Source organism: Apaloderma vittatum, unplaced genomic scaffold, assembly GCF_000703405.1.
Source record: "Apaloderma vittatum isolate BGI_N311 unplaced genomic scaffold, ASM70340v1 scaffold10555, whole genome shotgun sequence".
Classification (NCBI taxonomy): Eukaryota; Metazoa; Chordata; class Aves; order Trogoniformes; family Trogonidae; genus Apaloderma; species Apaloderma vittatum.
In genome coordinates, this window is record NW_009715462.1 from 2276 (window position 1) to 14736 (window position 12461).

Genomic DNA, 12461 nt, shown 5'->3' on the forward strand with positions numbered 1-12461 from the left:
TTGACCAAACAAGAGGAACAGAGACCCTGAGAGGTCCCTTCCCACCTCAGCTATCCAGGGGGTCTTGCTGCAGACTGTCAGAGGGAAGTAAGATGCCAAGTCTTTTAATGTTTCCCAGTGTTTTGTGATACCGGGTCCAGCAGGGAATCCTGCTGTACGTCACTAGGAAACAAGGCCCGTTCCTAAGGTGCCATCTTTGTATCATGGTCTGGTTCCCTGCATTGTCCTGCTGCATTTAAGAGTAACGGAAATCTTGGCTTTTAAAAACTGCCACCAGCAAATGGAAAACATTTTTGGGTGGCACTGCCAGTTCCCAGCCTGAATTAGGAGATTACTGTTTTCCTTTGGAAAATGGACATGCCTGATTCAAAACAGACTTGAGTAAATAAATGTTTTTTCATAACTGAAAGAAAGAAACCACAAGAGCTAGTATGAGCTTAGAGCCTGCATAGGTCCTTTGCCCCAAGCAGCTGGTTTTCCTTCATTAGTTGAGAAGTTTTTCTGACCTCTTTGTTTCCCTGTTTTAGGCCATGAACCCGGACTTGTGCAGCTGGTGAATTACTACAGGGGAGCAGACAAGCTGTGCCGCAAAGCATCTCTGGTGAAGTAAGAAATTTACTGAAATGTTACGTAGGGTTAGCAGAGATTTTTTCTTTCAACCATTGCCGAGGTGTTGAACCTGTTTGGAGGGTATTTTGCAGAACAGCTGTCCTGGGAGTGTCCTAGCATGTGCTGGTCTCTAGAGCTATCTATGTGTGCAAAGACTTCTTTGTAACTTCAGGGGAAATGATGCTTCCACTGAATTATGTCTGTTGGAAACCACAGAGTGTATTGAATCAGATTAGAGCCAAATCAAAAGAAAAAAAAGCAAACATATCTGCTCTTTTTCCTTGTAGACATTTAATTAAAACCTATTCCTTTTATTCGCTGTTTCATACAGAGATGAGACACTAACATGCCCTTGGCTAATCAGATTTACTGGTCAAACAAATGCTTGGAGACATATCCAGGAAGAGCTCTGGGAGTTATTTCTGCATGACTGGCCATGCCAGGGTCTCCTGAGGAAACGTAGATGAGCTTTCATTGTAGATAACCCTCGTCCCTGTGCAAACTGTGTGGCCATTAGAGCATCTTCACGTCAGAGCTCTTGGTCTCCTTCAAGCGTTGGATTCCACGTCAGTGTCTGTGCCGCCTGTCACTGAGGCAGTCCTGCAGACTGTGTGTGCTCATCTGAGGCTTCTCCTTCCCCCGTGAAGAGCCTGGTCCCCATTGCTTTCTTTACAGTGGTGATGGTGTTTGTCAGGAACCAGCAGAATATTTTTTTGAACAAGCACTCACGGTGCTCACCAGCTGGGTTTGTCAGCAGCCGGTGGTCTACAGGCAGTGCTTCACACCTGTCTGTCTCTCCTGAAGCTTGGCTGAACTTTCTAAATGTGGGGTCAACTGTGCCTCAAGCTGCTTTAGATCCCAGGGAACCACAAATTATATTCCTCAGGGCTCCCAGGTTGCTGACTCATTTTAACAAAGAGCCACAAATGCACAGAGAGAGTCAGCAAGTCACGAGCTCTGCTTTTGGCTTTAAGGAAAGTGCAGAGTGAGCATCCAAAGAGGAGGGCAGCTCCCTTGACTCTGAAAGAAAACAGGCCTGGGCTCTGCTAGGAGAAGTTTGCTGGCATCTCTAGACATTACTGGTCGGAGAGATGTGCCAGAAAGATTAGAGACTGCATGATGCAGGAGGGATCCCAGACACCCTGGGACATGAAACATGTAGCTGTGTCCTTGCTTTCGGTGGCTTCCCAGTGGTCTTCATTAACAACTGGGACACCTGGTAAGATCTCAGTGGGGATGGAGTCAAGAACTAAGCATCGACACAGAGAACATGACTGTCGTGGCTTTCTTTTGCCTGTTGTGGTCACAACATTCTTCCTGGCCCATTCTCCTTTAGCAAACGCCTCAGTTCCCCTGAGAACTTGTGCAGAAATCATAGAATTGTTTGGGTTGGAAAAAACCTTTAAGATCATTGAGTCTGACTGTTAACCTAGTGATGCCAGGTCCACCACTAAACTGTATCCTGAAGCACCTCATCAAAATGTCTTTTACATACCTCCAGGGATGGTGACTCGAGCACTTCCCTGGGCAGCCCTTTCTAATGCTTAACAACCATATTGTTGAAGATTTTTTCCTAATATCCAATTTAAACCTCTTGGTGCAACTTGAGGCCACTTCCTCATCTAGTTAGATGGCAACTTCTCTGCTGATTGTTTCACAATATCTCTAGTACGTACAAAATGAAAGCGTGCAAGTCTGGTTCAAAGAGCAGTGCTTGGCTGCGCGTTCAGAATGCCGTGATATCTTTAGGAAAACTCTAATTTCAAGGGTCTAAGGAAAATAATAATGATTTAGCACAGACTATCCATAAGCTGCTATTCATCATGAAGCAGAAGAGCTCAGTTAATGATGATTTTTACTTACTAAATTATGTCCATGTTAGTGAGAGCACTGCAGAGATTTACAGCCTGTCTCTCGTCTCCCAAGGCTAATCAAGACAAGCCCTGAACTATCGGAGTCCTGCACATGGTTCCCCGAGTCGTATGTGATTTACCCAACAAACTTGAAGACCCCTGTGGCTCCAGCACAGAACGGAATTCGCCATCTCATAAACAACACGAGGACAGATGAGCGGGAAGTCTTCTTGGCAGCTTACAACAAGCGGCGGGAAAGCAAAGAAGGCAACGTGTGGATCGCCAAGTCCTCAGCTGGTGCCAAAGGTTCGTTCTCCAGCACAACTAGTCACCTTCTGGTTATTCCTTACTCTTTACATGATTAGTAGAATCTTGAGTGTTTGGCTGAGCCAAAAAAGAGGCTCGTCTGTCTATGAAGGGCTTCACATACCAACTCCATGCCAATCGAGCCAGCAGAGGGCTCTCCTTTGTCTCCTCGGTGACATGGGGCTCCTGACAAGCATTGTAACATGCATATCCTACCTAGGAACATGGATGGCAGCAAAAGGGTCTGCACTTTTCTACACATGTGCCTTGAAAGAGGGGCAAGTTTGCTGCAGGGAGAAGGCAGCAGGGACCATCAGGAGTTAACAGGGAGCAGAACAGGTGGGACAGCAGCCTTCAAGGTCAAGGAGTGCAGCTCTCCATTCTGCAGTTAAGCCTGGTTTCACCTGGGCAGAAATACCACTGCTTATCTTTCAGTCACACCCAGGTGCCTGGTGCCAGTGGCCTACCTGTGGTCACACTGAGAGAGTGGCTGAGCAGCTGTGAGTGCAGTGTGTTGAAATTACACGCAAACCTCAGGGGAAGGTGCCAGAGCAAAGACAAGCAAAGCAATGTCTGTATGTCTCTGTATATATGTCTCTGTATGTCTGTATGTATATCTCTCAATGGATAACTAAATGATATTGTGTCCTTCCTCATTGTAGGATCATTGCATCGCTCACTCTGCAGAAATAATGAGCTACTAGAGGAGATAGCTGGACACAACTGTAGATGTAATGCTTTGGGAACTATTTGCTCTCTGTCAGTTACGGCAGTATCACGGGCACGTTATCAGAATGGCTTTATGAAAACTTGCCGTGTGTGCAGAGCCCAGCCTGAGGCAGGACCCTGGGCTTTTTGAAAGGAGCAAGCCCACATGTATTACTCATATTTGCAGAGGCACTTTTGATGCAGTCTTAGAAAAATCACCAGAGAGTGTGAAAGCCAGAGGAGGCAGCAGGGAGGCTGCATGATAAAACTCCTTCATGGCGGCTTCCTTCGCTGCTCTGCTTTCTTGGCTATGTTACCAAGAAGCATTGGAAGAATGTGCTTAGGTTCATCAGAGAGGAAGGGAAGATGAGTCCTGTTATGCCAGTGAGGAGATGTGTTTCTGTTTGGTATAACTGTCTGGCAAAAAAATCAGTCTGGCCAATTGAAAAGGCAATTGCTGCGGTTCGCTGCTGGACAGGGAGATTTAAGCTCTCCACGTATTTTATTCAAGTCTGATCCTAGCTTTTGCGAATTAAAGCGAAGTAACCTTTCATTTTCATCAGTGCGATGCAGAACTCAAACTGGGAATTAAAGTGGTGTTAATCCTTTAGAAGGAAGTTTTAAATGTCTGGGGATTACCTCTGATGAAGAGGAAAGCTTGTCGTATTAATTGCCGAGGTAGATCCAGCTCAGGCACAGCCCTGGCTTGGGACAGGTCTAGTGGAGGCTTAGTTGTCCATCAACAAAAGGAAAAGGAAAAGTTTAGGCTGTCCTGACTTAAAGGGTTCAGTTTTTCAACTGTGGTTAGAGGTTCTGATGTTTTCTTTGAGAGAAGGGACAGCTGCCCCACATAAGCTGCCTTGCTGTCTGACTGGGTTGGTGACCAGGTGCACAGTTAAGCTAACCTCCCCCTTGATTCCCCATCTGTCTGGTGCAGAACAGGTGACTCCTGATCTTCCCACTGCAGGGGCTTTCCTGGCTTACAGAGGTGTCTTTTCCCCAGTGCACAGCCTGTGGTTGTACCAATACAAGTTTCTGCCTGGCTCTGCTGTGATCGGGGGAATAAAATCTTGTCCCTGCACCCCACTAAAATACGGGTGAGAAAGATGCTTTGATGGAAGGGACTTCCTTTTGGTGGAGGACTCTAGGACGGGTAGAGGGTCAGTGGGGATGAGAAGTTGTGATTCACAGGTACGCGGAGCTTGGAGCGGTGAAAGTAACTGTAGGGCTGTGCTGACAGCAACCTTCAGACCTCACAGCAAGTAGTATTTTCCGTATGATCCTATCAAACCCTGCCTGTGCCTCACACCTGTGCTCTCCCTGCGATGCCCCCTTGAGGAACGTTTGTTTCTTTTCACTAGGTATTTCCTCCAAAACAGTCATCATAAAATTAAGTCATGAGCTTTAGTCCAAAAAATTAACTAAATGCCTGAAGACAGCGCATAGTGCCAGAGAGGTGTTAGATAATTTTACCTAAGCTGATTTATCCCCCATGAGGCATTGTGCCATCCCTTTATCACATCCCAGAAGGGGTATGTTCTCTCATCATTGCTCTGCACCAGTGATTTCAAATCTAGACTCTTGCAATAAATGAACAGTGACAGCTCCAGCCAAAATGTGGCATTATTTAAACAGCACATCTAGCTTATTAAATGAAGAGCTTCCACAGCAGGGGAAGACATTTGACTACATGGATGAACATTTTGAAATAATTCTTTTCCTAATTCAGCAATGATTTTAATAGTAACTAAATTAACTCGGGGAACAGGGCAGCACTGCACAAGTGTGTATGTATGACAGCTTCTGGCAGCCAGAGAAGCCAGGCAGAGGGAGAAAGTCTTAGTCTAAGATTAAAAAACCCCACAAACCTCACTCCCCAAATAAAAAAAAAAATTTAAAAAAAAATCTCACAAACAAACTGCCAAAAATCCCTTTTCTCCAAACTGCTGAATAACAGGGGGAAAAAAATTTCAGCAATTCTGAATGTGCCCCACCTCCCCCATGCAGCTGGAAAAAAATTGCTGGAAAAGGAAACAAGATCCCCCAAAGGAAGCAGCTGCCTCACCACTTGTCAAGGTCCCTATCTGCTGTGTATCCCCTTGCTCCTAAATATCCACCTCTCCTACAGACATGCCCCAGGCAGGCCTTGCCATCTCGGACACCCTCGTTGCCCATTCACATTAGCTCCTCTGGTTATTGGGGAGTCAGGTGCCCCACAATGTAGTAACAGGGAGATCCCTCCACTGTTAGTTCGCTGCTGAACGCTGAGTGAACGTGACATCACTTGGGGAACAACGAGCCCTGGGACCATGGATTCTTGTGTGTCGCATGGCTTTTGGGACAAATGAGCCAACGTCCACTTGGGCCCTGAAAAAGCTCCAAAGGTAGGAGGATGCTCTGCCTAGTTTTGTCTTCATCTTTCTGTGCTAGGGGAAGGGATCCTCATTTCTTCAGAGGCTGCAGAACTCCTGGACTTCATCGATGAGCAGGGGCAAGTGCACGTGATTCAGAAATACCTGGAGAAGCCTCTGCTTTTAGAGCCAGGGCACCGGAAGTTTGACATCAGGTAACCTTTTCTGCTTTTGTAGTAATGCCAGTTTTCATTTTTGTGCTGTTTCCCTTTAAGCTACTGAGACCAGGGTTTGTTCTCTTGCCTCCCAGGAGCTGGGTTCTCGTGGATCATCAGTATAATATCTACCTCTACAGAGAGGGTGTCCTGCGGACCTCTTCCGAACCATATAACAGTGCTAATTTCCAGGACAAAACCTGCCACTTGACCAATCACTGCATTCAGAAGGAATATTCCAAAAACTACGGGCGATATGAGGAAGGGAATGAAATGTTCTTCGAGGAATTCAACCAGTATCTGATGGATGCCCTGAACACAACGCTTGAGAATAGCATCTTACTGCAAATCAAACACATAATAAGGTAGCCAGCTGCCTGTTGCGTAGGGGAACATAACCCTTTGGTGGCAGAGAATATGTATGGAAGTGGACTGACCAACAAGGGAAGGGCTTCAGTTGCATAAATTTAAAATAAAGCCATAAGCACCCCAGTGTCATTGCTCAATGAAAAGGCCCCTCTGGAGGTGCTGTTCTTTCAAGGGTATGTGTCATTGTGACTGCATTTTGCCGGCTGTGGCTGGGGGGGGGGGGAGATAAAGCCATAAGCACCCCAATGTCATTGCTCAATGAAAAGGCCCCTCAGTAGGTGCTGTTCTTTCAAGGGTATGTGTCAGTGTGACTGCATTTTGCCGGCTGTGGCTGGAGAGTGAGGTCATTTGGTCAGGGAAGAGAGAGGGTTGGAAGACAGAGTTGGGAGAGGCTGAGGTTAAAAATGGTAGTGGGTATGACAGGGGAAACGAATCTGGATTCCAGTCAGCAGAATCTCACTGGTTCCCCCACCATGAGCAAACAGTGCAGAATCACAGAATGTCTGGAGTTAGAAGGGACCTCTGAAGATCATCTAGTCCAACCCTCCTGCCAGAGCAGGATCACCTAGAGTAGGTCACACAGGAACACGTGCAGGCAGGTTTTAAAAGTTTGCGGAGATGGAGACTCCACAACCTCTCTGAGCAGCCTGTTCTAGTGCTCCGTCACCCTTACAGTAAAGAAGTATTTCTTTCTGCTTAGCTTAAACCTCCTGTTTTCCAGTTTGTGACCATTAGCAACACATTTCATTGACATGGGTTGTCTTGTCCAGTCTACGACAGAGCTGGCTGGCTGGAGAGAGATCTCTGACATCACCATGTCCCAGAGAATCCAGGTCTTGACAGAGTGATCCTTCAGGGTGGAAATTACTTTGCAAGTACCCCACTGCTGTTGCTTACACCAAAAAGACGTGACATAGTCTTGAAGGAGTCAGAGGCAAATAAGCTCCCAATGGCAGTTCCTTGGGAACCTGGTGCAGTTCTTTGTAGCTCTGCCTTCTGCTCCAAGTTCTTAATTACATGTTTAATTACATGTTTAATTACATCCTTCACAGCTTTCCTACTCCAGTAGCGATGGTGGATGCTGCTCTCCAGCTCTGTGGGAGTTAACTCAGGGGTGTCCCCACATGTTTTTTGATGGTTGCATGACCTCAGTTGCAGAGACCTGATTGCCAAGATGTTGGATATAGCTTGTAATCTGGGGCAGTCCCAGGACAAGAAGAGACCCCTCAACTGTGCTATGCACATGCCTTCAGAAGCTGCAGTGCGAGAGGTGTGTCTGCAGGGCTTTACTCTTGGGTTTCTATTTTTTCCTTCACAGAAGCTGCCTTATGTGTATAGAGCCTGCAATCAGCACGAAACATCTTCACTACCAGAGCTTCCAGCTCTTTGGCTTTGACTTCATGGTGGATGAGGAGCTGAAGGTCTGGCTGATAGAAGTCAATGGGGCCCCAGCGTGTGCCCAGTGAGTAATCACTCGGTTTCTGTCATACCCTTGCAATATCATCATTCACGTGCCTCATTCAAAACATGATTGTGTCCCAGCTCCAAGTGAAAAAGCTGAAAGAAAGTGAATGATGGGAGTTTTCCAGGCTGACCCATACCAGACACTGTTCTAAGAGTCGGCTGATACACATTTGTTGCTCCTGTCTTTTTGTTTGGTATCCCCCAGCTGCTTTCCCATGGGAGATGGGGCACTAACCTCAGCTTTTCAACAAATGGGTTTGAATATAACTTGTGTAATTCTTGTTGACATCGTTGGTTAAAGTCATGTTGCAGAATTAATACTTTGGCGTAAGGTGGTTTCTCAGTCTCTCTTGTGGAGCCACAGGTGCCTGAACACATGATAAATGAGTAGCATTAAGGGCAGCAGCTGGAAGTGAGCGACTGAATTAGCAGTCAGCAGGACCCCAGCACACACTGTGGATGCTGCAGACATTAGATCAAAGCCTCCTCCACCAGCCGCAGGAAGGCTGGGACAGCCAAACAGCTGTGGTCAGGAACATCTCTGCATTGGCACAGTGGGCAGTGCCCTGTTACGTGATTGAGACAACTGTGGGAGACTAGAAATCCTCACGTAATGGGCATCTGTATCATATACAAGCCCAGCAAAACAGAACAGGCTGTACATCACTACATTAGGTTTGACGACTTGTAGATTAAATTAGATTAGATCATCACTTAGACAAAAAATACAGGTCAAATGTACTAGGCAGCCTGTTCAGCAGCCTTTTCAGAGCAAGGGCTTGGGGAGCCTTCTGTGCCCTGTTCACCATGTTGCACCATGGTGTGATACTGCTGTGGACCTCCTTATGTTTCTGTATCAGCACAATTTTGCTTCTGCTGGGTGGATTTGGGTTGCAGCAACATCCTGTTTGCTTTTGTGCCTCTGCAGGTGTTTGGGAGCCATCAAAAGCAGCTGAAATAGGTTTTGACTATTTGTGGCTTCTCCTGTTCGGGCTTCTTTTAATTTATAGCACCTGTATCACACAATCCCCATTTAAGAGACAAAATCTTGCAGCTGAAAGCAGTAACATTCCCAGGAGCTGAGAAAGCATTTTATTGTCATGTAGCCCCAAAGGCATGAGGTGAAAGACATTAACCCTAGTAAGGGCAGGTACTAAAAATGTCCAGGATGCCAGAATGTTCAGGGAGGTTACACATGTATTTCCTTCAGCAGAAAGTGAAGTTATTGTTAACTCGTTTCTCAAACTCTCCTCTCCCTAATCCTGCTCTGCATGAGCTGTGCCATGATGAAACGCATCCGTAGGGTCCTCTAAATTCTTTGTGCATGGTCGCAAGCCGACGTGCATGGCTGCACCTCAGTGCCACATTTTCTCAAACCATGAACGTATCGGAACTGTCCCACTGGAGCACATCCCCACATGAACAGGGTGTGATCATCGTGTCTCCCTGAGTTGGAAGGCCAGTAAAGGAGCGGCTCAGCTGCTGTCTGCCCCCTGTGCATCTTGTGGTGACTCAAGTCTGGGGTGTGAGGGTGTGGAGACTCTGCTCAGCAGCCTATTTTGACAGTAAACTTGAAAAATGGGCTTTATAGCCCCATCTGGCAGAGAACAATATTGGGAATGGGAGCACCGCTGGAAAAGATTATAGTTCATGGTGTAGGTGAGGAGGAGGTGGAAGAGATGCCACCACCCTCTCATTTGCTACCCTGGAGCTATCCGTAATGGGAACAGGATCTTACAGATCTTACAGATCCTGCTGGGAAAATGCATATCTGTGTGAAACTGGTTTTGTCCTGGCTGGGCATCTGATTCTCTTTCTTTCATCTCTTAGGAAGCTGTATGCAGAGCTCTGCCAAGGAATTGTGGATGTAGCCATCTCTAGCGTTTTCCCCCTCAGTGACACTGGGCAGAAGACGAGCCAGCCATCCTCGATCTTTGTCAAGCTGTGATGAAAGGAATGCCTCTGCTGTGCACAGGGAGAGACTGCACCCATCGGGTCAGCACAGCTTGGTGGCTTATCTCAGTATCATGCCAAAAAGGGATAGAGACAGGCTTCCTGTTTTCTGGAAAACCATGGGGGGAAAAAACAACAAACCAGGCATCCACACAGAGGCTGCAATGAGCCAGAGCTGCTCAGACAACTCTGCCTGCATTCACCAAAATCCACTTTAGAAACAGCTGATGTGACTTTGATATCTGAAACAAATCTCTCTGGGAGAACAACAAATGGAACCCCAACAGGGACACTATAATACTGTATTAGCTCCTCCTTTTCTATAGAGATACCACTGGTTTTTTTTAAGGGAATTGAGTGAAGAGTACGATGATCTTCTGGGACATCGTGGCTGGGAAGTTGTCCTCGTCCCGCTGTGTTTCCTCTTTCCTCACCTACTGCATCATTAGTGCCTTAGCTCAGCTCCAAATAGGCTACTCCTTTCCTTTGTTCCTGCTCTGTTACATAGAAAGGAGCAAGCTCTCTTGCATCGCAGGGTGCATAAAACCAGGAACACCGAGAATACAGTTTCCTTAGTTCATTTTCCAAGCTGGTTGGCTGAACACCCAGGCAACAGCTGGCAAAAGGGTGCTGAACTGCAGGTGGTGAATTAACCCAAGCAAGGAAGGCAATTTTGTTTATTTATAGCTATCTATTTCCCTAACAAGATTTGAGTCAGCATCCATCCCAGGCTGATGCAGTTGGATTCTGTTTAAAAGAGGTCAAGAGACCCCTTCTTGGGGCTCACCAGCAGGCTGTAGGATTTTAGCATCACTTTTGCGCTGTTTCATAGAGCAGAAACCCAATCTCCTCAGTTTCTTCCAAGACTCTGCAGTGGATTTAGGCTCTCCTCTCAGCTTTCACCTTTGTGCATTTGAGGCTTGAATCTGAAACCTTTCAACCCAAATGATTTTTGCCCTGTTCAATCCAGCCAGTTTTATTCTACTCCATTTGACAAATAGTGCAATTTTCTGCCCTGAACACAGTCCACAGCTCGGTTCCAGCTAGGGGGACGGTGGGTGAAGTTTTGTAGACCAGGAGAGAGATTTCTAGTGTCCAGGTTTGTCACACAGCTGGGAAGGCAGAAGGGGAGGTTAAAGTTCTTGAGGTCCCTAAATTTCAGAGCTAGCATCTACTTTAAGCATAACCCAAATCCCTGGCATACCGCCCACCCTGTGAAGTGTATCTGAATTTTCAGTGTGAGCCCAGCACATCACTCCTAAGCTAGAGCTCTTTGCGGAGCACGGTAGCCCTTGCAGCAGCAGCAGCAGGCTTTGCAAGGGATGTTCAGGGCTGTGTTCTGCTGCCTCTGGCAGGAGGAGGTGGTTGGCTCCAAAATAAACTGGTTCCTGGTACCCAAAACAAACAAGAAGAGACGGTGGAGGTTACAAGCTTCTAGCTGCCTGTGTGTAACGGGAAGTGAATCAAGCAATAGGATTTCTGCCTCCAGAAGCTCCTAGTGCTTTGGCGTGCTCATCTCTGCTCATGACAGAGATTTCGGAGGTCTTCGTGCCATCAAACAATCCTGGCATCTTTCTGCAGGCCAGACTGAATTGCCCAGGCCTCCTTTGGTTATGCTGTCCTGGGATGGACATTCGTTGTGACATGCTGTGAATCGACAAGTGTCACCATTTCATGCAGTGCCACTCAAATCCCAGAGGGAACGGAGCGTCTAGGAAAGCCCTGTGGAAGCGTCACAGAGAGAGCAACATCACAGAGGTGGCACATCCCAAAGTTGTGGATCTGCATCTGCACAAGGTGTGGTGGATGCTGGTGCACGCCGAGGAGTGATGGGGAGTAGGAGCAGTGGCTTTGTTCCCCTGTGCTGCAAGCACTGGCAGGTGACTTCCCCTGCAGCGAGGCTCCAAGCACTGAGGCTGGCTGCTGGATTTGGGCCTCGGGGGTGTTCAGAAGAGGGTCCGTGAATGCGTCAAGTTTGTGAGATGGGAAGCGCTGGGTGATAAGCTGGGAGAGGGGTGCGGGGAAAGGACTGGTTGGGTTTTCTTAACCTTATGGTAGCCCATAGGCATCAAAATTTCACTGCAGGACGGGTGAAGCATAGTGGTAACACTCAAGGTAAAATGCAGGCTGTAACGGTTGTCACTTAACTTGCAAAGTTCACCATGTCTCCATTGGCATTTTCACATGCTAGCTCATGTGGGCTTAACAATTAGCCTTTTTTCCCTGTAAAGGGAAGATCTAATAGCAATCGCTCTGCTCCAGGATGTGCCTGAAGTGACAGAGAAGTTGGGCACTTGCTAACTCTGGGGCAGACGAGACCAGAGCACGAAGCAAAAAAACTTTCCCCGTTGTAATGAAATGAGAAATGCTCATTTTTCTGGGCTGCTTCTGTTCTCCTCCAAAGGAAAATTACAAAAATGGAGTGACTCCCTGCACAGGAATGTGACATTCCTGCCGATGTAGTGGGATAAGGGCAAGAAAGCTGCCTGGATGCAGGCAAAAGCAAGGGTCCTTGCTTGAACAGCTGGTACCGCTGGGAAGAACAGTAACTCAGGAGCCTCTGCCCAACTCTAAGGCTTTTTCTTCCCCCTTTTTCACCCCAGATTGCATTGTGGCACATAAGCAGCTGGCTG

The 12461-nt window shown here is 47.1% G+C and overlaps 1 protein-coding gene across 1 annotated transcript; it reads left to right on the top strand.

The window, feature by feature from the left end:
- Window positions 1–527: 527 nt before the first annotated feature.
- Window positions 528–10122, top strand: TTL (tubulin tyrosine ligase; the record flags this gene model as incomplete). Its single annotated transcript, XM_009869154.1, has 6 exons — window positions 528–606; window positions 2536–2768; window positions 5907–6042; window positions 6138–6407; window positions 7730–7873; window positions 9706–10122. Coding segments are annotated over 6 exons (980 nt in total), but the record flags the coding sequence as incomplete, so codon positions are not given.
- Window positions 10123–12461: the final 2339 nt, after the last annotated feature.